Source organism: Podarcis muralis, chromosome 16 (genome assembly GCF_964188315.1).
Source record: "Podarcis muralis chromosome 16, rPodMur119.hap1.1, whole genome shotgun sequence".
Lineage (NCBI taxonomy): Eukaryota > Metazoa > Chordata > Lepidosauria > Squamata > Lacertidae > Podarcis > Podarcis muralis.
In genome coordinates, this window is record NC_135670.1 from 8,398,496 (window position 1) to 8,422,281 (window position 23,786).

The following is a 23,786-nucleotide window of genomic DNA, read 5'->3' on the forward strand; positions in this document are numbered from 1 at the left end:
ATTTGGAGCTTATATTTGGTGCTTTTGTTTTCCCCTTTTTTCTTTTGCATATGTGCTTGTGTGGCTTTTTCATTTTCATGGGCTGTGGCTTGTGACTTGTTTTTGTGACTGTGTGGAATCCAGTTCAGCTACTGATTGTGTGATTGCTTAAATGGATAAAAGCAGCAAAGGCAAGAAAACCATTAAGAGAACAACTGTAAGGTAAAGGGACCCCTGACCGTTAGGTCCAGTTGCGGACGACTCTGGGGTTGCAGCGCTCATCTCTCTTCACTGGCCGATGGAGCCAGCGTACATGTGGCCAGCAGGACTAAGCCGCTTCTGGCAAACCAGAGCAGCACACGGAAATGCCATTTACCTTCCCTCCAGAGCGGTACCTATTTATCTACTTGCACGGGCATGCTTTCGAACTGCTAGGTTGGCAGGAGCAGGGACTGAGCAACGGGAGCTCACCCCGTTGTGGGGATTCAAACAGCCGACCTTCTGATTGGCAAGCCCTAGGCTCTGTGGTTTAACCCACAGCGCCCCCCACGTCCCCTAACAACTGTAGAGGTAGTACAATTCATGTTAAATTTCTGTTTTAGGGGTTGGTTTTAAAAGTCTGGAACAGATTAATCCGTTTTCCATTACTTTCTACGGGAAAGCGTGCCATGGTTTTGGAACGGACTTCCGGAACGGATTAAGTTTGAGAAGCAAGGTACCACTGTACCTGTAAAGCCATCTCTTCCCCTGCTGGTAATTTACTCCCCGCATTAATATCAACAAATTAACAAGGCCCTTGTGAAATACAAGAAGAAAGTTGCAACAGTGGAGGGAATGCTTCTGTTTATTATTTCCCAAAAAAATCAGACAATAAAAGACAAGTTTTTTTAGTATCAAAATACTTGATATGGTTCCTCATTTTTTCCACACTGGCCGCTTAAAAAAAAAAAAAAAAAAGGACCGCCACACCATGAACACTTGTTCCTCTCTCTGCTTCAAGGCAACACCCTCCTTTTTTTTTTTTTTTTACACAAAGGCAAAAATAAACCCCACACACCTTGATAAATCAAGTCTCCAAACAGCAAAGGGCCTTGTGGCGGCTGGTATCCAGTTTTGTTTTGTTTTGTTTTAAGACAGTACAGTAAGATCCCGCGGCTCGAGAAGGGGAGGGAACCAACCCCTTGCGTCCGGAAGAGCGCTAGGACAAAAAGAGAGCTCCTCTCCTCATGCTCACACACCCATACACAGAAGCTACAAAAGCTTTTTTACTCAAAAAAGCACAGAGCAAGCTAAGCCTAGCTGGGGAAGAGAGATTTCTTGGTTACAGGAGGCTGGGGAGCAGCCGGTCCTTAGTAACCAGGTGTAAGAAGCTTAAAGGAGGGGAGAAGGCCAAGGTGCTCGAGGAAAAGAGTTAGGTGCGTGTTTAGAGAGCGAAATGGATCATGAAACCTGATATATTTCGATATAGTTGTGTTCCCCAAACTAGAAATAGCTATAAAGCACAAGAGAGTGTGTTAAGACTGCACCATTATGGCAAAACACACACACACACACACACACACACACACACACACACACACACACACGGACACCTCTGCCAGAAGCCAAGAAGTTCTAGGTATTCCCCCACCCCCATAAAAAAAAAAAATTAAGAGGGATTTCTTTGTACAGAGGACACGTTTCCGTCGCCCTCAATAAATTTCATGAGGCTTTTTCATTTATCTGGCTCAGGCAGGACATTTGCAACCTTTCCACAGGCTGCAGACCTGTCGCATTCCAACCAAACCCCGCCCCCCCCCCAAAAAAATAACCCAGCAAGGAAAAAAAAAAGGAGGCAGGTCAAGGAGGTGAAAGCGCAAAACCTCTAAAAGCCCACAAGCTTGTGAGCCCTAGGAATTACACTCGATGTTCCTCGCAAGGGGCGTTTTACTTCCCCGTTCCAAAAGAATTACCCTCTCCCCCCACGACTGCAAAGGAATGTACATCTCACACACTGAATATCGTGTTGCGTGCTGGGTTTTCGTTTCGTGATGCTGCAAGGCAACTGCCCAGTCTGATGGCCCCATAATAATTTGAAGGACTGGAGAGAAGATAGAGGGGAGGTGGACTGGCAGAGGCTTTTGGTTAAGTTGGCAACGAGAGCTAGAAGGTTCACCTTTGACCCTTCAAGGGTTAGAGGTCAACTTTTCTTTTCGTTCTTTTTTTAAGACAAGAGCCGGCCCCAGCAGGAAGCTGCCCGCTGGATTGGCTAAAAAAAGGCAGTGGGGTGGGTGGGTGGGGGAGCCAGGGTGAGGCCGGTGGGTGGGCGGGCGGGCAGGGTCTTTTACATGTCGTTCAGGTCAAGCAGAGTCTGGTCCAACATCCGTTGCGTGCAAAGGTGCTCTTCTTTGGTACATTTCAGCTTATCTGGAAAGGAAAAGCAGAGACCGTGAATGGCTGGGTCAGGAGGGTGTGCCAAGAGGGAGCTCGCGCCCTCCCAGAAAGGTGCGTCGTCCCCCCCAGCAACGCAGTGCCCTTCACAGCAAACACAGCCGCGCAAAAGCTTTTGATTCTGTCCCCCCCCAAAAAGCCAGAACGCTAGGTCTCCCCACTCCATCCACGCCCATGCTTCCATTTTACGGTTTCGCCATCCACATGCAGAGGTGCTTGGTTGTCATCAGGCCGGGCCTGCGGGTTTTCAGAGCTGTTGTGTGCCCCGTGCCAGAAAGAAATGCAGCCAGTTTGACACACCCACCCCACCCAAACTTTGGCGTAAAGGTAAAGGGACCCCTGACCATTATGTCCAGTCGTGACCGACTCTGGGGTTGCAGCGCTCATCTCGCTTTACTAGCTGAGGGAGCCGGTGTACAGCTTCCGGGTCATGTGGCCAGCATGACTAAGCTGCTTCTGGCAAACCAGAGCAGCGCACGGAAACGCCATTTACCTTCCCGCCAGAGCGGTACCTATTTATCTACTTGTACTTTGACGTGCTTTTGAAATGCTAGGTTGGCAGGAGCTGGGACCGAGCAACGGGAGCTCACCCCGCCACAGGGATCTGAACCGCCGACCTTCTGATTGGCAAGTCCTACGCTCTGTGTTTTAACCCTTAGCGCCACCTGCGGCTTAGCTGCTCGTTTTTGTCATCCCCTTTGATCCGGACTGAGCTAACAGCAGAGAAGGGAGAACAGGGTATGCTGAAGCCTTGCTCCTTAAATGCTAGGAATGCAAGGAGTCCAACACCTTGCTCTCACAATCAGATTCCTCCAGGAAGCCTGCAGAGGCTGGGCATGAAGGCAAGGGACCCCCCTCCCTCCCCATGGCTGCTACTTGTAAGAACAGCTCCGCTGGATCAGGCCAAAGGCATTTCTAGCCCAGCACCCTCTTCTCACAGTGGCCAACCAGATGCATCTTCCGGGAAGACCGCAAGCAGGACGCTAGTTCAACAGCATTTCCGTCACCTGCAGTTCCAAGTAAACAGCATTTGGGGGCTTCCTGCCTCTGGCTGTGGGGGAACAGCACAGGAATTGGAGGTGTAAACTGAACCTCGCTCACCCAGGGTGTAAGTACCACGGTGGGGCTATCTCCCAAATGAACATGCAGAGTGTCGTCCTGCGTGCCAGCCCCTCTCTTCGGCTCCTGAGATTTGCAGCACCAAACTTTCAAATGCATCTTGGTAGTGCTGAGCTACGGATGAGCAGCTTGGGGGTTTATTTATTTATTTATGTTATTATTAAAGCCAAGACGCTCCCAAAATCGGACGGTGAACCCAGTGCTCCACCCTGTGGCTTTTTCCGTACCTGTGCAACTTTAGAATCCTGATCATAACGTGGGCTTTTTTTTTTACTTGACGGGAAAATGAGTATTCACTCACACACGGAGACATACATATGAAATTCCAACCAAGCTCAAGCAATTGCCTTGTTTGTCATGCCTTGGGCTGCAAAGCTAAAAAAGACCTTTTGGGGGGAAACCAACAGACGCAGCCATGGACGACATGCAGAGGCGACACTGTGGAGCCTCGTGACTTTTTAAAAGCTCCCTTGCGCCCATTTCTAGGAGGAACGTGAACGCTTCCCTAGATACCGCCCCGTCTTGCAAGGAAGCCATGACCCCTTTTGGGGGAGTGGTGGTAGCAGGATCGAGACGCCGGCAAGCGGAGCGGCGATGGCGGGTACGGCATCTCAAAAAATTGAACGACAGAAGGCAGACCTATCGCCACAGTGCAACCCATACATGGAAGCGTGCGATTCTGAGATGAGTCGGGCGTAGTTCTGCCCTTCTGGCAGTTTTGGAAGGAGAGTGGGCAGCTGCCATGCATTCCCAAGCTTCAGAATAGTGCGTTGGAAAGAGCCAAAAGAATAAATGAAGTAGGCGATTGCCTTTTGAGGCTAGCTGGTTGAGTCCCGAGATGGCAGAGGCAGATGTTCCGTTTGACCAAGCATCAAAGAGGGTTCTCCCTGAACGGTGGAACAGCGTCCCAATCGCTTCCGGCGCGGTTACACCATTCTGGTCACTGTTCCCGTAGCGACAGGGTGCCCCCTTCTGTCCAGGCGTCGCTCCAGAGGTTGATACCTACCCAATCTCCTCCGTGGAACAAAACGTACGTACACACACACACACACACACACACACACACACACCTCTTTTAAAAAAATACCTGCCAGACAGCAACATTTATCCAACAAAAGAAACAGCACAGACAGGGAAAGTACACGCCAGGCACGAAACCAAGTGGGCCAGTGGTTTTATTGGTACAAGAAAATGATAACTTTTTGGAAATAACCAAGTCAGCCAATCCATGCAAGAGGGGTCTAAAAGGGAGCAGGAAGAGAGGAAAGAATGAACGTCGAGCTACAGAAGACCCGCGTCATAGAAAGGGGTGTCAACAGAAGTAGCTACAGGAGTTTCGCCTGGTGGGGAGAGAAATCTAGAGCCCCCCCACGCCACGTCAAGAACGTTAAGCAGCCACTGCTATGCTAGTCTTCTACAGCAGGACTGGGGAATCTGTGGGCCTCCGGGTGATGTGGAGCACCCCCAATTCACACCAGTTTCAATCAACAATCTGGGGTGTCTTGGGAGCGAGAAGAATGGAGTCCAAGCGGGCTGCAGATTCCCCAACCTGCATCTACAGGAAGAAGCTACTACTGCCAACCTTGGGTTCCCGCATGTGGCTGGACTACAAGGCCCATCATCCTCCGCCATTGGCTAAGCTGGCTGTGGACGATGGGTTTTGTAGTCCAAAAGAAGCTTTGGGGACACCCAAGGCTGACGAACGCTCTACCAGGCCTGTGCTAGCAACCTACTGCGCCAAGAAAGCAGGCAGTGAGTAATACCCTGCTTTTGTAGAAAAACAAAAGCTTAGAAAAATAAGTACATTAAGAAGGCTAAGCGTCAAGTGCTCCAATTAAACTGCAATAAGTGTCCTAAGTCTGTCAGTCTTTAAAAAGAAAAAAAGGAGGGGGGGAGAGTGTGTGCGCTCCGGTTTCAAGTCTGCGTCCGGCAGGCTCCCCCCCCCAGTGCCTCGCCAAATAAAGCTGGCTTTAAACAGGATCGGAGGAGAGACCCCCTTCTCAGTCACACAGATCATGCAGGGTTAACTTCAGCTCATTAGCCAGCAGCCGGTTTTTCTCAAGCTGGCTGTATAGACGCTCTGTGCAGAGGCAAGAGGAAGGAGGAGGAAGAGGAGGAGATTAGGAGAAGGAAAAACAAAATGAGAGAGAGAGAGAGGAGAAAGAGAAGAGAGAGGACAAAAAAAAAAGAAAAAGGAAGGTTAGTTGAGTACCAAAAGATGGGGCACGTCCCCCGCCTCAGTTAATGCCATGCCAACCCAGCTGGTTTCAAGCAAAATTTAGAAAAGGGGGTCAGGGAGAGGTTTGCCAGAACAACGCTGGCTGAGGGTAGGAGGAGAGAATAAGAGAAATAAATCAAGAGGCGGCTTCATGTTTTAGAACAGCCTAAGAAATGAGAGTGGGATCGGCTCCCAGGATCATAATTTAGTCACTGCATGCTGCAAAGGAGCAGGAACGGCTCCCCATCTCACACTACTTTAAGGGGAAAAAATGGAAGTTTCCTGCTTCTGTTTTAAAGAGAGATGCCTATGGTGCGTTGTCCCATCTCGGAGCAATGTTGGTGCACGTGGGGGTATCGGGCTCAGCAGAAGGGCGGTGAGAGAGGAAGGCTGCTGGCAAAGCACTCACAGGCCAAGGGGGAATGAGCGCAAGACATACCGCAGCATGGCAGATACGGCGCTGCCTTTCAGAGCCGGACCAGAACTCCACCTAGCTCAGTATTGCGTACACAGAAAGGGGGGGGGGATTGGTGGCCACCTAGAAGTTGCTGGACTCCCACCAGCCCCCAGCCAGCGTAGCCAATGGTCAGGGATGATGGGAGTTGTAGTTCAACCGTGTTCTTGCTCTCCCAGTGTGGCCAATGGTCAGGGATGACGGCAAACAACATCCGACGGGCTGCACACATGTCCTTGTCTGCAAGCAGTAGTGACAGGTCTCCACAAAGGCATCTCTCAGCTCCGCTACCTCTTTTACTTTGGGATTAAACCCATTACCTTCTGCATGCAAGCTGCGTCACTCAGCTACGGCCCTGCTGCCAAAGGACAGGCAAAAATGGGCTCACGGCTGCAGCCACGACCTCCTCCCTTGCACTGCCTTACGAGGACCACACTGCAACCTAATCTGTGCCAGCGGCTGGGGGAAGCCACATGGAAGGATGCTTTTTCTACCCGTAGCGGGCAGAATGCCCTCCAAACAGGTAAACAGACCAGCTGAGCACAGCTCCAGATCCCGGCTGTGCACGGAAAGGGGCTTTTGTGTGGGTTGAAGCCCCAACACCTGCAGCAAGAGCACAGAAACCCTAGAAGCTGGAGATCCCACAATGGTACCCTGCCCCTCACTACTTATCTATTTTTTAAAAAATAAATGTTGTGTGTGTGTGTGTGTGTCTTTGTTTACCAGTTTTATTTGTTTTGGGTCTGTAGTGCTTTGCCTGCTCAGAGGGGTCGGCATTCTGAGCCCTGCCCGTTTTTCGTTCTGTGAAATGGGTTGTTTTTGTTGTTCCTACATTTCCGCATGTGCCCTCTGGTCCAAAAAGGTCGTGGACCACCTGCCCTAGAGAGTCACTGGTAGTTTTTGGAGGCAGGGATGCTTGTGGATTCCAGCTGCTGCAAACAGCGGGTCGGGGAAGAGGGTTCTTGTGCTCGAATCTTGCTTGCGGACACCTGGTCGGTCCCTATCAGTATAGGATGCTGGACTGGATGAGTCTCTGGCCTGGTCCAGCGGGGCACTTATGTTCCTTGCAGGCTGCCTCACACTGGGTGGGTCCACCACCTGCCCATCTAGCCCAGAACTCTGGCTGGCAGCAGCTCCCCCGTGTTCTCAGGCACAGAGATCGTTAACAAGGACGTGCCAGGGAATTAAACCTGCAATGCTTCCTGTGCAAGAAGCCAGAGCCGCTGAGACTCAGCCAGAGCCGCTGCCCTGAGCTCCAGCCATTTGGGGGCCACCCACTCCCTTTCCATATGCAAGCACTGTGGCCAGGAAGAGGGGGAAATAGCTGGGCGGCCTGAGATAACATGTCTGAAGATGAGATCTGGCAAGCTGAGCGGCATCATGACCAAGCAGCTTTTGGGTATGCTAAACAGCCCCACGCAAATGAAACCCTTTTTAAAAAAGCACCCACAGGAGGAAGGAGAAAAAAAGAGCAGCATTGAAGGGCTGGATCCCCTATGCGAGAGAAGTGGCGCCTGGGAAGCTGTGGCAAAAGTAGAGCTGGTTCTAATCATAGAGCAAGAGTGTTTCAAAGCAGCCCCCGCACTTCCTGTTCCCATGTGGGTGACAGGCCTGATTGTCCCCATCTCATAGCTGTCAACTTTCAGATGTGAAAATAAGGAACCAGCAGCCTCAAAAATAAGGGATCAGCAGGGACAGTCTACGGGATATCTAACAATCCGGGATAGCAGCGGGAAACGGCGCTGGAATAAGGAAATTTCCCGCAAAAAAAGGGAAGGTTGACAGCTATGCCCCATCTTCCCCTTGGGCCAGATCCCTTGATGCTGCCCGCCTTGTTCAAAATGCACCAGAATCCCAATCCCTTGGCTGCTCCTAGATGCAGTGGGGCAGGTGGGGTTGGGGTTCAGAAAGGACAGGATGGCGGTTGTCCAATCCTGGCATCCAATAAAACATGGGCTTGTCTTAAGGTGGGCAGGGGTTGTGGAAGAGGTGGAGCGAGTGAAACTGAGCCAGAAGAGCAGTGTGCTTCTGACGAGCAGCCAGCGCTTTCCAGAGACACCGGGGATCGAACCTGGGACCTTCAGCATGCAAAGCAGGGGCTCTGGCACCGAGCTGCATCCTTTCCCCAGAGGCACACCTGCTGCAGCACAAACATGGGTTTGTTTCAGCATTTAGCAGCTGCGGTCCTGATGAGAATGTCATGTCAACATTACTCGGAGATAGTTGCGTCCTGTTGGATCGGACCAGAGGTGCATCTTATATAGCAGTCCCATTAGGAGGGGGGGGGAACAGCAGCTTGTCGGCCCTGGGTCTCCAGCAAGCCTGCAAGTCAGGCACTGGGTGTCGCCTGGCAACTGGGAGTCAGAGGTATGCAGCCTCTGAACACGCAGACCCAATACAGACAAAATGAAAGGACTTCTCTGCGCAATAGTTACAACTCTGGAATTTGCTCCCACAAGAAGGGGTGATGGCCAGCATCTCGGATGCATTGAAAAGGGGATTAGGCAAATTCATGGGGGATGAGGCTACTTGTGGGCTTCCCAGAGCAATACTGAGAGAACAGGATGCTGGACTACATGGGCCCTTGGCCTGATCCAGCAGAGCTATACTTATGTTCATGTACTGGTTGCACTGCCTGGAAGTTTTTACTTTTTTAAATGGTTTTAAAAGTATCTGGCCACCGCAAGAACAGGATCCTGGACTATGTGGGCCTTTAGAGTGACCCAGAGAGGTTTCCCCAATGTCCATTTAAGAAAAGGTGAATTGTGCAGTAAGACGCCACCAACATCACATTCTCGCAGCGGCGAATTACCAGTTTCGTTATGCACCGCATGAAGCGTTTTGGGGACCCACGCCAACTGCTCAGCTTATGAAGCGGGGAGAGAGAAAAGGGCTCAAGCCATTTGGCTTGCAGTTTTACGATCCTTTCATCCCCGCCCAATATCGTTTCCTCCCCAAATATAAAATGGCGTCGAGGGTGTCGCTGTGTGGACAATGCCAAGCCTCATGCAGCGGTTCTCGTGTGAGTGTGTGTCACACCCTTTGCAAATTGTGTTTAGCGAACCCAGAGTAACCATTCACAGCGCAACAGCCACAGGACTTTTTTTGTTTCGTGGAAAGGTGGTGCAGAAATCAGACCTGGCCCAGTGTCTAGTGCATCATGTCTATATTACATTCCGCCGACGGTTACACAAATCTGTTTCGTAAAAGCCAACAGTGTGACAGTCGCTACAGCAGCACGGTCTCCAGGAGCACACCCCCCCCCCAGAAGTGTCACCCCGCTTGCAAGCCAGCCAGGCTCCGATTAGCTCTGCGGCCAAGAATCCCGGACCCCGCCCCCGGCTCCCCACGCCCGGGCAGAGTCCGGCACGTCGGGTGTCACAAAGGCCGCTTTGTTTTCCAGACCAAGGGTGCAGCGGAGTGGCCCAGCCGGGGAGGGGGAGAGGCAGCAGTCCGACAGCTCGTGAGGTCACGCACATCCCAGCGTAGGGAAGAGGCTTGTTCCCACGGATGCCCCAAGGTGCCAGTGTAGGATGAGGCGACGTCGCAGGGGGGGAAAGATCAGCCGACAGGAGCAAACGGAGGGAGAGGAGGCGAGACCAAAAAAGAAATCCGGAAGGGAAAAAAGAGAAGAAGCTGCGGGAAGAAGCCACTAAGTGGAGCTTTGGAATCACAGATTTTATCTGCAGGCGAGAGAGAAAGGAAGGAAAGAAGGCCGTTGCAACATGGTGCATGGAAAGAGAGTAAGAGAGAGGGCACGGCACACTTGAGGAACGCATTCCGTGGTTAGGGGGAAGGAAAGGACGGGGAGCGTCCCGTCAAATCTGCAAACCAAGCCCACGCACACACACAAGAGGCCCAAAAGCAGCCGGTTATATCAAACCAAACTTTTGTTTTTGAAAAAGGGAAGTAAGATGCAAGCGGTTCGCCCTGCAAACACACGCCCAGCCGTTGCCAAGCAACTTCTGGTTAATACGCGCCGCGCCTCTGACCTGATACAGCCCCCTGAACACACACCCACACACCCAGGATGCAAAGAGGTATCAGGAAGGTGGAAGTGGGAAGGGCAAAGGTTCATGCTGTCAGTGAAGCAAGGCAGCCACACAGAAATGCTCCTTGCAACGCCTCCCCAACCCAATGCAAAAAATGCGGGGCGTGCGGGGATTTTTTTTTTGGGGGGGGAAGGTATTAATTCATCCACTAAAGTCTCAATATTTTTTATTTATTAAAGCAAGCTCTGTCCCTCCTTTCCTCCCAAAGGGGACCAGGGTGTGGAACCCTTCTTCCGGGGCAGCCAGCTGTAGTTACCTGGAAAGAGGAATTGAAAGGCCTTGCCCTTCACGGGGGCAGGAAACTGGGTCCACCCTGATTCAACCAAAAGGCAGATCGAGGAAGGGGGAGGGAGAGGGGTGGAGTGGTTCACTTTGGTAGGGCTTAATGTTCTCTAGTCCAATTTATTGGAAGGCAGATACAAAAAAACCCTAATGAGAAGGGAGGCTGCCTTTGTGGAGTCTATCCTTGCATGTGCTTTTTCACTGTGGTTTCTATCAAGGGGCTGGAAAGACCTAATACATATCCTATTACACAGTCCATCCCTGGCCACTTTTCTGAGCTTTCCCCTTTGCTCCAGGGCTCCAATGTTAGCTGCAGAGAAAGTGGCGAAGTTTGTAAATATGGATATCTGTTTCAGATCACTTCAATATATATATTGATGAAAACCTCTAGCATTAAAACCTGTGTTTTTCCGTCACATCAACATGCATTTTTAAAGGCTATTGTCCATTGTTATAAAATTGCTATTAATCGTTTAAAGGGTCTGTCGACTGCAAATAAAAGTGAGGGTTCGAACGAGCAGCTCAGTAGCAGCTGGTGAACTTGTGGCCTTCCAGATTTGGTGGATTCCTAACTCCTCACTGACCCTGACGATGGGAGCTGGATTCCAAAATTATCTGAGTCACCATGCTGGCTAGACACACTGTGCCAAACACAAACAGGAGGGATTGCTTTCACCATGGGAGGCGAGTTATCCTTGCTGTAGTTAACCAAATTTGCAAATCACGCACACTGCCTTAAACGAAGTCAGCCTGCTGGACTGTCTAGCTTGGCATCGCCTGTTGCAACTCTAGGGCCAGGCGTGGGGAAGCTTGTGGCGCTAGATGCCGGCTGCTCCCCCAACTCCACATCAGCCCCAAAAAGCATGGCCAGTGGCGAGGGATGATGGGAGCTGTCATTCAGCAACTCCTGGAGAGCCAGGGTCTCCTGTCTTGCACACATGTCCCAGCCCATCAGGGACCACATAATAATAAATGCACTTACAGAGGCGTGAAGCGAGGAGTGGGGAAGCTGTAGGGCCACGTCAGATGTTGGCCGGACTCGCAACAGCCCCGGCCAGCATGCACAGTGGTCAGCAGTGGCAGGAGTCGCGAGTCCAGCGACATCTGATCAGCCTAACCCAACCGCTGGAGCAGCATTAGTACCGCGCTTGCCACAGCACACAAGGCACGCTGAAGCGGAGGCGAACGCACAAGCCCCCACCCCGCGCACCCGACAGGCCCAAGCGCCGGTATTTACATGGAAGTCATGTCATTGAGGGCGTGGTCCAGTTCCTCGCTAATGGCTTTGTACTTCAGTTTCTGGGCATACAGCTCGTCTATTTAAAGAAAAGGGGGGTGAGGAGAAGTGAGGGAAGGCAGGTCGTCCAGGCCGTCAGGAGGAGGAAGAGGAAGAGGAGCCAGTGATGGATTTACAGAGGGGAGGAGGAAAGAGTGAGGTCAGATATACACATAGCAGAGAATGGATCCCCAATGGTGGCAAAGGCAATGGATGAACCGATCACAGAGAAACCTTTGACAGCTATGGACCTGTTCCTGCACTAGGAAAACCTAGCCAGAGTAGCTCATGCACTGGTTACTACAAGACTGGATTACTGTGACGTGCTACACAGTCGTACCTTGAAAGCTGAACGGAATCCGTTCGGGAAGTCCGTTTGACTTCCAAAACGTTCGGAAACCAAAGTGTGGCTTCTGATTGGCTGCAGGAAGCTCCTGCAGCCAATCGGAAGCCCCGTTGGACGTTCGGCTTCCAAAAGAACGTTCGAAAAACGGAATAGTCACTTCCGGGTTTCAATTTGTTCGAGAGCCAAGGCGTTTGAGATCCAAGGTACGAGTGTGTGTGTGTGTGTGTGTGTGTGTGTGGATGGTGCTTGATCCAGAAGCTGCAGTTAGTGCAGAATCTTTCATCAAGACTGCGGATGGGAGGCCTTGCCAGCCTATAATACCTGCTTTGCTCAGAGATCCGCACTGGGTGCCAATTTGCTACTGGGCCAAGTTCAAGGTGTTACTATTTAACAGCTTGGGATCTGTGAAAACACCTTTGCCCCCCACACCCAATGCATGTCCACCACTTTGATCTGCGGAATTAGCACTGTTACAGGTGCCACCTAATACCTGTTCTGCATCTGTAAGAAATTGGTATTTTAACATGGCAGCCCCTGCACTTTGGAACTCCCTGCCAATTGATATCAGGCAGGCGCCTACAATGTACTCTTTTCGGTGCTTGCTAAAAACAATGGTAAGACCTAGATGGTAAGAAGCAATAAATATATATTTTAAATAAAACAAAAGAACACAATAGTAGGAGAGGCATCTTTTGAAGATGATGAATGCCTATTAGAGGTTTTCTTTGAGGGGGAGAAAACACCCATTAAGGGTTGTTAATATGAGCTGCTTCTTTATTTAGAAGTGTCACTGGACTGAAAGTGAAAACACTAGCGGCATTAAAGTAAATGCAACGGTATAATATAAAATAAAGGAAGAATAAGGAGAGAAAGTGATCTAAATGGATGCATAATAATATGCAGGAATGGTGGGAATATTAAAGGAACCAGGGAAGGGGGGAAAGGGAAGTCGCTGAATGTTTTTATTAAAAGAAAGATATTAATGGTGGAAATGTATATTTGAAAGTGAATGTGATTTTGGAAATGGTAATAACGAAAATTATAAATAAATTTTTGAAAAAGCCTTTATGTCAGGAATGGGGAAAGCTGTGGGTAAGGTCCTGTTTTGACAAACTTCCTCAGATGGTAACCCTGCAAAAGCGTTTCAAGGCCCTGACTGCTGTTTTCAGGGCTGTTTGCAGCCTGCAGCTCTGTTGCAGGGCTGTTTTTCTCTCCAGAGAAGTTACTCTATTCCAAGAGCATAACAGGGTCCAGAGTTACGGGCAGCCTGTCATCAGCTGCTTAGACTGAGCATCCTTCAGCACAACAGTAACAATTTTGTGCTGTGTGGGTTTGTTGTTGTTGTAAATAATAATAATAATAATAATAATAATAATAATAATAATAATAATACAGTGGTACCTCGCAAGACGAATGCCTCGCAAGACAGAAAACTCGCTAGACAAAAGGGTTTTTTGTTTTTTGAGCTGCTTCGCAAGACGATTTTCCCTTGCAAGTTTGTTTCCTTCTTCTTAACACCGTTAATACAGTTGCGACTTGACTTCGAGGAGCAACTCATAGCACGCGGTGTGGTAGCCTTTTTTGAGGTTTTTGAAGACTTTGGTGATTTTTGAAGCTTTTCCAAAACTTTCCCGACACCGTGCTTCGCAAGACGAAAAAAATCGCAAGACGACAAAACTCGTGGAACGAATTAATTTCGTCTTGCGAGGCACCACTGTAATTATTATTATTATTATTATTAATGCCCCACCCATCCAGGTTTCCCCAGCCACTCATATTTTGCAAGGGGAGAAGTGATGCCACGGAAGAGGGGCCACAGCAGAATGCCCCCTGGTTGCCCCATTTTGGGGTCACTGCCCTATGGCATTACGTAGGGCTTAGTGCCAGGAGTTCAGATTCCCCAGAAATTGAGCTCTGCCAGAGACGGCTTGCTAATCTTAAGTGAGCAGTCGACAAATACTGGGAAAGTATCACTTATTGAGTTTTTAAGAAAGAACCGACACTGAAACATCCAGTCAACTGCTAAGAGTTTCCCGAGTCGCTATTTGGCCTTTCTCGAAAGTTGACTCTTATGACCTATGGGTCACGCCACAAACTACTGCAATTGTGTCTTGACTTGGGCTTAGAGTGCCAGCTGCATTTCAGTTTCTTTGCATCGGGGCCATGAGTTCACAAACAGCTCGACGAACAAAGAAGTGAAAGCATTTAAAAAAAAAAAATATAGTAAGAGGGGGAAAACACTCTATGATACCAGTATTGGATTTAGGGTGGAGCTGCTTCACTGCACAGCATGCCTAGTTGAGAGGGTGCAAAATAATAATTTTTTTAAAATGGAAAATTTGAAAATAATGTATGGGGCAAGGTGCCAAGTTCTGTCCTCACTCGGGGTACCATATTACCAAAGTCCGCCCCTCTGACGATAGACAAGAACGACAAGGCAAAGCAATATACCTGAGCCACATCTTGCAATTCGGATTTCAAATCTGGGCAGAGGAGTGATTTTACAGACTTTTTGTGAAATGGAACGGGAGAAGAAATGGATACTCTTGGAATTTCGCTGGAGATACAGGCTTGGCTTGCTAAATTATCCCGAGTTAATGGAAGGAACACTTTCTGTCAAATACACACACCCTGGGGACCCCCCCCCCATATCCTTCAGGAGACCCCTCACGTCTTCCATAGAGACTTGAGGGAAGTCGCAGAGGGGACATGGGCTAGTCAAGTCCCCTTCCAATTAACATCCTCAGCTTTTATTTTGTTTTTAAGTTGTGCTTGGGTTGTTTATACAGTGCGGGGGGAAAGTATTTGATTCCCTGCTAAATTTGCCCGTTTGTCCTAATGACCAGTCCATAATTTTAATGGTAGGTTTATTGTAGCTGTGAGAGACAGAACAACAGGAAAAACCCCAGAAACCCAGAAGACAAAAGTTAACTTAAAAGTTAACCAGATAACCCCTAAATTAACTTTCGTCTTCTGGGGGTTTTCCTGTTGTTAATCTGTCTCTCACAGCTACAATAAACCTACCATTAAAATTAGGGACTGGTCATTTCTTCGTCGGAGGGCAAACGGGCAAATTTAGCAGGGGATCAAATACTCCCCCCCCCCCTCACTGTATATACTTACAAGCTGCCCAGAAAACTTTGTTTCAGGACAGCACATGAAACATCATTGTAAAATTAAAAAAAACCTAAACACACTCATTTGCATTCGAACCATAAATTCCACATTTGGGAGCTTAAAACACATAAGAACCTATTCTTTTTTTTTTATTAAAAAAAAAAAAAGATGTTTCAAATGTTAAGAAAGAGTTGGAAAAGTGGACCACCCTCTGCCAGCCAGATCCAGAACTGGCCTACTCTCCGTGGGCCATGTTTGGCAGGGAGGTGGAGTCACCCAACCGGTCAATCGCCTTCAGTCATGTCTTAGAATCAGGAGTGCACAAAAGCACGTCCTGGACTCCCTTCGTTTCTAGCAAAGCAAGGGCTACAAAGGAAGAATCTGGCATCCCTTTCCCTGCCGAAAGCGGGGCTTGCAGCAGGATTTGGAAGCAACCTGGGAAAAAAGCTTGCATTTGCCACTGCTTTTGAAAGATCCTGTTTCCACAGGAACAACTGCAAATGCATTTGACATCTGGTGTGCAGGACTGGGGGGGCGGGGGGGAGAAATGGCCTCAAAGGTCAAAATAGGGCCCCTGGCAGGTTTAATTTCACCCATGGGGGTTTTTCACCTGCATGCTTTTCCCTGACCAACACCCACTGGGTTTTTTGAGAGCATAATTGAAATAAAGGAGGGCTCTTTGTTTCTCCCCAAGGTCTAAAGGATGACGCCCTATGGCAGGAAAGAGCTCTTGGAAACACGGCCGCACCTGTTCACTCCTAGCAGATTAAACAGTGAGAGTGGGCAGGTGAACACCTTCTGGATCTCCAGTATTGCAAAGGTACTCTTAGATGGGGCCGGGCCTGTGGTGAACAAACATATTTCCACTTCCCTTATCAGCAGCCGCCGGCACAGAGCCGAGTTAACTTTCGCCTGATCTTTTAAAAGTGATTCAGCTACAGGTAATTCCAGGAGACATTTCAGACACAGCTGGTTTTCTGTGAGGGCTTCCAAGGAGTGGAATGGGGGGGGGGCAAACCCTCACCCCACCCCCAATAAATGCTGTCCAAAGTGCATTGCTTCTGGGTTGGCGGTAGTCGACAAATCACCAGGGAGGGGAAGGCTAGACAAGGCCCCAGGGGCTTCTAGTTGCTAACCTCTACTGCAGGCATAGGCAAACTCCGGCCCTCCAGATGTTTGGGACTACAATTCCCATCATCCCTAGCCAACAGGACCAGTGGTCAGGGATGATGGGAATTGTAGTCCCAAACATCTGGAGGGCCGGAGTTTGCCTACGCCTGCTCTACTGCAAGGAGGGACGCCTAGGTGTTACTTAGCTCAGCCGCGATCCCTCAAATTGTAAAATCAAGACAATTCAGAAAGGACTGCTTTTCAAGCTAGGAAGTGAGCGATACATAACTGCCTGACATCCTGGGAGCTTTGCCTTAGGAGACACAGACCTGTTGCGGAGGAAACCTTTAAATCTCAGCTGGCTTTGGCCCTTTCAGCACAGAGGGTTCGGTCATCTGGTTTGTGAAATGACCCCTGTATTTATTTAATTTTTTTGAAAGGTGGTGGTCAATATATAGCATCGCCTCTCTTTAAAATCAGAGGGTTTCCTATGGCATTTGCACAAACTGGAGCACAGAAACGCAGGAAAGTTGCCTTACGCTGTTGTCAGACCCTTGGGTCCATCTTGCTCAGAGCTGTCTACACGGGCTGGCAGCAGCAGCAGCAGCAGCAGCAGCTCTCCAGGATTTCAGACAGGAGTCTCCCCCAGCCCTACCTTCTGCATGCAATGCAGATGCTCTACCACTGAGCTACGGCCTAGAATTAGGACGACTTGCACAGAAAGTGGCTATGAGGGTTTGCATTTGCTTGCTGAAATATGGGCCTTTGGTGTTAACCATGAGAAGGGACCTAGGATGTGATCAGCACAACTCTCGCACACAAAACCCGATTTTTAAACAGCCATTCCCTTTCTGAGCGACAAGCTCAAGGGCAGAGGAGGTGGGAGAGAGAGGAAAGGGTGCCAGGAATGTGATTAGGATTCCCAAGGTTAATCTCAGGAGGAAGTCGTGATTCTTTTTTATTCACAATGCTATTTATCTATCACCTTTCCTCCAAGGAGCTCAAGATGATGTGAAAGCTTCTCCATCTCCTGCCCCCTTTTATCATCACAACAACCTTGCAGGGTAGGTCAGGCCAAAAGAGGCAGCGGCTAGCCCAAGGTTGCTGCAGGGAACTTTGCTGCTGAGTGGCAATCTGAACCCAGGTCTCCCATGCCCTGGTCCCAACCTCTAACTGGCTTTAACACATTCTAAAGCATCTTACCAAACTGGTAAGATATTGACCCACGTCAATGGTTGATGGGACTGTGCAGGAGGTGAGTAGAGCCCTGGGGGGCCAAAAGGGGCCCAAGGTGGAAAAGGGAATTAAAAGCTATAGTGCAAAAAAATTAATTAGGGACCAAGGGCCTCAGCAATAAAGAGCCCGGGGGCATGTACAGAGTGCAACTCCCTTTGCCAATGAAGAACCTCTGCACTAAGATTCTTACTTTTTTAATATATATTTTATGATTCCTTATAATGGCGATGGATGATTAATAAGTGATGATTATATACTGATGTTCCTTGACTTCCTTTCATTTACATTCCTAAGGATTTGGAGTCACAGTCGATGGCAATTTTAGAAGCTGGCAAAGGGGGTCAACGAGTCCGTAAGTTTGGAAAAGCCTCGTCTCAAGCTAGGTGCAAAATGTACCAGGAAAGATGCAATTTCATGCATCTACCTTGGAGTGGGGAACAAGGCTTTAAAAACAGTGAAGTTGCCAGAATGGAAAAATGGGGGAGCAGAGGGGGAAAGGTAAATGATGGCTTAAGATTGCTTGGACTACATCTCCCATCACCCAACCACTGGGACAATGCCAGCTGGGGCTGATGGGAGTTGTAATCCAACATCATATTGGGGGCCCAAGGTTGGAGAATGCTGGGCTTAGGCTCCCTCCAGCCTTCAAGAAGCAGAGACCACTGGAGGGCAAACAAAACAAAAAGCAGGGGCGCAGGGGGTCTGAACACCCCCTAGCCCTCACCCCAAGCAGTTTTCAAAGTCCACACTGCACTGCAGACAGACAGACAGGCCACATATTTTACAGACACACAAACATATTGTTTCTAGGGCTCCTAGACACAGGACCAGAATAATCAAGAGCTGCGTGTACAATGGCTACAGGCACAAAACACCAGACCTGACGTCAAGGTAAAAGAGAGAAAAATAAAGGCAGAGGGTTGCTAACCCTGCTGCTGATAAGACGTCACTGGCCTACGACTCCCAACATCCCCTTGACCGGCACCAGCAGGGGCTGATGGGAGTTAAGAATCTGCAACAACCAGACACCAGGGTGGCAAAATAAAATCACGGCATGCTATGTGCCGGTATCGAGGAAGAAGCTCCCGCTTTTACCAGCCGTTTAGCTGGATTCCCCCTATCCAACTCCACCACCGTCTTGCCCACACCTACCTTCCAAGTCATCAATGGTCTTCTCCAGCTTGGCTACTGACCGCTCAGCAAACTCGGCACGGGTCTCAGCCTGGGAAAGGGAGAAAGAGTTGCGGTCAGTCAAGAAAGGGGAGGTCTGATCTATTCGATCTCCCGCCTCCGTTGGTCTGTCCCCTGGCAGGGGGGGAGCGGGGTTTACATTACAAGCAGGGCTGCATATTGATTATGTCCAAACTCTTCCCAATGTGCCATGCCTCCGGGGAAACTAGTCAAGTCTATTACAAAGGCAGACAGCGTGGTGTTGTTGGGACTACAATTCCCATCAGCCCCGGCCAGCAAGGCTGGTGGCCAGGGATGATGGGAGTTGTAGTTCAGCAACATCTTGCCCCATGTTGGCAAGGAGCGGCCCAAGGAAGGACAGCCACCCACCTTGACCCTTCACACAAGGCATAGCTCACCTCCTTGAGTTTGTCGGTCAAGATCTTGATCTCCTCTTCATATTTATCCTCTTTTTGAGAGTACTGCGGGGAGAGAAGACACAACTCAGGGTCCAGACATAGCAAGGCGACTCACTACCAGCACCCCACTGCAAAGGCCAGATCCCACTCTCAACAGCTTTCTTTAAGTTTAATGGAAAACTTAAAGAAACAGACCTTCCCCTGCCATAGAGAGGGCGAAGGCAGAATGGAAACGACAGCCAACGTGGTGAAATTGTTAAGAGTGTTGCGTTCATCCTGGGAGAGAAACCAGGCCTTCAATCCCAGCTTGGCCACTAAGCTTACTGGGAGAGCTTGGGTCAGCCTCTGGCTCTCAGCCTGCCCTACCCCACAAGGTTGTTGTGAGGATAAGTAGGGGTAAGGATAGGAAGATGCCTCCAGCTCTTAGACGGAGGGGAGGAGAGCAGTCCTGAGACAGGGTTTTTATTCTACTTCCACTCCCAAGGGCTTCCAGGGACCCACATCTTGCACTTATCGTTAGCCAAGACATGCCTAGATATAATACTAATGCCCAACGGGGCGTGTTCTTTAAAGCAGAGGTTTTTAACCAAGTCTATTTCTCTTTACGCATGAAACTGCTTTGTTAAATATTAACAAGTAATATTTGTGTCCAGTTCTGGGCACCACAGTTCAAGGACACTGACAAACTGGAACGTGTCCAGAGGAGGGCAACCAAAATGGTCAAAGGCCTGGAAACGATGCCTTATGAGGAACGGCTAAGGGAGCTGGGCATGTTTAGCCTGGAGAAGAGGAGGTTAAGGGGTGATATGATAGCCATGTTCAAATATATAAAAGGATGTCATATAGAGGAGGGAGAAAGGTTGTTTTCTGCTGCTCCAGAGAAGCGGACACGGAGCAATGGATCCAAACTACAAGAAAGAAGATTCCACCTAAACATTAGGAAGAACTTCCTGACAGTAAGAGCTGTTTGACAGTGGAATTTGCTGCCAAGGAGTGTGGTGGAGTCTCCTTCTTTGGAGGTCTTTAAGCAGAGGCTTGACAACCATATGTCAGGAGTGCTCTGATGGTGTTTCCTGCTTGGCAGGGGGTTGGACTCGATGGCCCTTGTGGTCTATTCCAACTCTATGATTCTAAGTATATTTTACAGGAAGCGATTCGTTCGTTCCATTTATAAGAAGTGAGGCTAGAAAAAGCAAGTTGTGCCAGGGCTAAGTGAAAAATTTGTGTGCCCTTCCAGACACTGCTACCCTACAACTCCCATCAGGCAGAGGTCCTTCTCGGTAGTGGCACCCACACTGTGGAACGCCCTCCCATCAGATGTGAAGGAAATAAGCAGCTAGCTTATCTTTAAAAGAGATCTGAAGTCAGCCCTGCTTAGGGAAGTTTTTAATATTTAATGCTGTACTGTTTTTAACATTTGATTGGGAGCCACCCAGAGTGGCTGGGGAAACTTGGCCAGATGGGCGGGGTATAAATAAATTTTATTATTATTATTATTATTATTATTATTATTATTATTATTATTATTTTGATTGATTGAATTTATACACACCGCTCTATACCCGGAGGTCTAAGGGCAGTTCACATAAAAAGATCACAGTATATAAAATAATAATACACCCCCCTCCCCAAAAGAAGAGCCACATGCCTCGATTCCAGAACACAGGGAGCTGCCTTATAGCCAGAACTCTTGCCCCCACCAACCCAGTATCACCTCTACTGAACTGGCGGCAGCTCCCTAGGGTCACCACCCCACCGCCGCCACCTGATCCTTTAACTGGAGGAGCCAAGGATCGAACCCAAGAGCCTTCGGCAAGCAACGCCTTCCACTGATCTGACCCTTCTTTGCCTCCTGGCCCCCGAAGGAGCTGCTCTGCACATCCTGCCCTAGGCTTGGGCAGACAGGTTACTCGGACAAGGCTTTCTCAGGAGGAGCCCCCAGAGACATTTTAATGGGGTGCCTGCTTGCCTTTCGTTTCAGCAGCAAGCATGCAACAGGAATATTGCCAAGGGCTTCATTCACCCTTCCTGCCGCCGCTTGTGAGTGTTTCTGTTTTAGTTTTGTTTTTCTCAGGGCTTCAAGCCATTTTAATTTTAAAGTTGGTCTTTGTACAAAGTTATTTTAAACACCACCATGGAAAAGTGACCATTGCAGGGACCTTATCCCTGTAGGAGAGATCTTGAGACACTTGATGCAGCTTTGTTTATCTAATATTATTCCAGCAGGAGAGCTGATCGCTGCTCTTGAGTCAGAAAAGGAGAGACTCTGCCCTGCTGGGTACCCACGTGGGTACAGATGACCATCTGGGTACCCCACAGATCGCTGCCCAGTTTGAACCACCAGCTCTCCCTACAAAGTAAATACAGTGGTACCTCAGGTTACATCCGCTTCAGGTTACAGACTCCGCTAACCCAGAAATAGCGCTTCAGGTTAAGAACTTTGCTTCAGGATGAGAACAGAAATCGTGCTCCGGCGGCACGGCGGCAGCAGGAGGCCCCATTAGCTAAAGTGGTGCTTCAGGTTAAGAACGGCTTCAGGTTAAGAACGGACCTCCGGAACGAATTAAGTACTTAACCCGAGGTACCACTGTATATTACTCCTCACAAGAGATAGCTGGTGTTACTAGTGAATTCAGGAGACTTTGAACTGTAAATGGGCTTATCTTTAAAAGTAAAGAATTGCCATAAAGTGAGTGTTTTAGTTTTTAACTGGCCCCTGCTGGATCAGGCCAAGGGCTCATGTACAAGCCCAGATGGTCATCTGTCATGGATGCTTCAGGTGTGATTGCAGGGGGTTTGACTAGATGACCCTTGGGGTCCCCCCTTTCAATTCTACGATTCTATACAGGGCCTCTTGACGTCTTCATTGTATACTTCCCAGGTTTCAACTGAGTAAACACAGAAGGATTATCAGGGGGTGGGTGGGAGGGAAAGGCTATTCCTCCGGCCACAGTGGGGAGGAGAACAGCCAGCCCTACCTTCTCAGCCTGAGCCTCAAGGGACTTGAGGTTGTTGGTGACATTCTTCAGCTCCTCTTCCAGCTCCGAACATTTGCTGCAGTGTGTTTGCCGAGGAGGGCGGGGAAGGGAGTAAGAGAGGAAGCCAGAGAGAGAGAGAGAGAGAAATAATGGATGGGAAAGGGAGAGGAAGAAGGACAGGAGAGAAAGAGAAAAGAGTGAATCCATGGGTCGAAGAGACTTCAGGAAAGGGGCCTAACAAGGCCAACAGTGGCTCCCCGTCCACGGGAGACAAAAGGTTTTGAGGACCCAGGCACCGGCCAAACACAACACCTTGCAGGCTCTGTAAATCGGGTCATGTAGGAATTCTGTGTGTGTACATATTATAGGCTTGAAGTCTGGCGACTGCCCTTTGTACTGTCTGAACTGCTCTAGAGTTTTGTTTGCTACATCCGTGCCAGTTTCCAGTTCATATTTGGGCACATTTTAATGGGTTGTCTCTGACCAATACAGTCATACCTCAGGTTCAAGACACTTCAAGTTGCGCATTTTCGGGTTATGGACACGCCGAAACCCGGAAGTACCGGAACGGGTTACTTCCGGGGCGCTCACGCTGCGGGTTGCGAACGTGCCTCCCGCATGGATCATGTTCGCAACCTGAGCGTCCACTGTAAAGCCTTTTCTTAAAAAAGGAGTGGCCAGTCATTGGGACTACAATACTTATCATCCATGATGTCCAGAAGTCATTGACTGATGATTTGTTAATTATTCTACAACTGTGACATTCTATTGTTGTTATTTTTTATTTGTGAGCCGCTTTGTGACTCGTGTGAGTGAAAATTGGCATAGAAACATAACAAATTATTGAATGGGATGAACTGGCACTATAACACCCATTGTCCACAACCCCCCGGGGCCACCTGAGGCCCTTTTCCATGATCTCGCCCCCCCACCAGGAGGTCCAGAGGGCGGCAACACAAGAACAGGGACTTTTCAGTGGTGGCTCCCTGTTTGCCGAATGCTCGACTGGCACCATCAACTGAACAGCTTTGGGCACCTTCCAAAATGTTTGTTTTCTAACAGGCCTTTGGCTTTTAACTATCCTTGGATTCCATGAGCATGTGGGGTACAGTGGTACCTCAGGTTACAGACGCTTCAGGTTACAAACTCCGCTAACTCAGAAATAGTACCTCAGGTTAAGAACTTTGCTTCCGGATGAGAACAGAAATCGTGTGACGGCGGTGCGGCGGCACCGGGAGGCCCCATTAGCTAAAGTGGTACCTCAGGTTAAGAACATTTTCAGGTTAAGAACGGACCTCCAGAATGAATTAAGTTCTTAACCCGAAGTACCACTGGATTTTAAATCTTGCCTTTAAAAAAGACCCACCATGAATATGTTTTAGATTTTTCTACAGATTGTTTTATGCTGGTTTTCATGTATGCGTTCATTCTAAGATACTTTGAGTTACTTTTTCTTTTTTTAAGCAACTAATAAGTTCAGTAAAATATTATTACTGACTAATAAGTTCAGTAAATAAAACGTCAGGAGCATTAGCACAACAGGGATCTTTGCATACACACACAAGCACAACTACACAGCCTGCAAGCTGCAACAAAAAGC

General features: G+C 49.0%; 1 protein-coding gene across 14 annotated transcripts in view; it reads right to left on the reverse strand.

The window, feature by feature from the left end:
- Positions 1-805: 805 nt before the first annotated feature.
- The window catches only part of TPM3 (tropomyosin 3), a 74,195-nt gene continuing 51,214 nt past the window's right edge, over positions 806-23,786 (reverse strand). For 2 of the 14 annotated variants that reach the window (XM_077920275.1, XM_077920277.1), the window contains 5 exons: positions 22,187-22,262; positions 19,209-19,271; positions 18,772-18,841; positions 11,772-11,850; positions 4,686-5,608 (listed from right to left, as the gene is read on the reverse strand). In XM_077920275.1, the coding sequence (XP_077776401.1) occupies positions 5,587-5,608; positions 11,772-11,850; positions 18,772-18,841; positions 19,209-19,271; positions 22,187-22,262 (310 nt within the window). In that variant the 3' untranslated portion in view covers positions 4,686-5,586. Of the gene's footprint in view, positions 2,386-4,685; positions 5,609-9,349; positions 9,884-11,771; positions 11,851-18,771; positions 18,842-19,208; positions 19,272-22,186; positions 22,263-23,786 lie in introns of those variants that run through there. The other 12 variants (XM_028710525.2, XM_028710533.2, XM_028710531.2 and 9 more) reach the window with 7 other exon arrangements.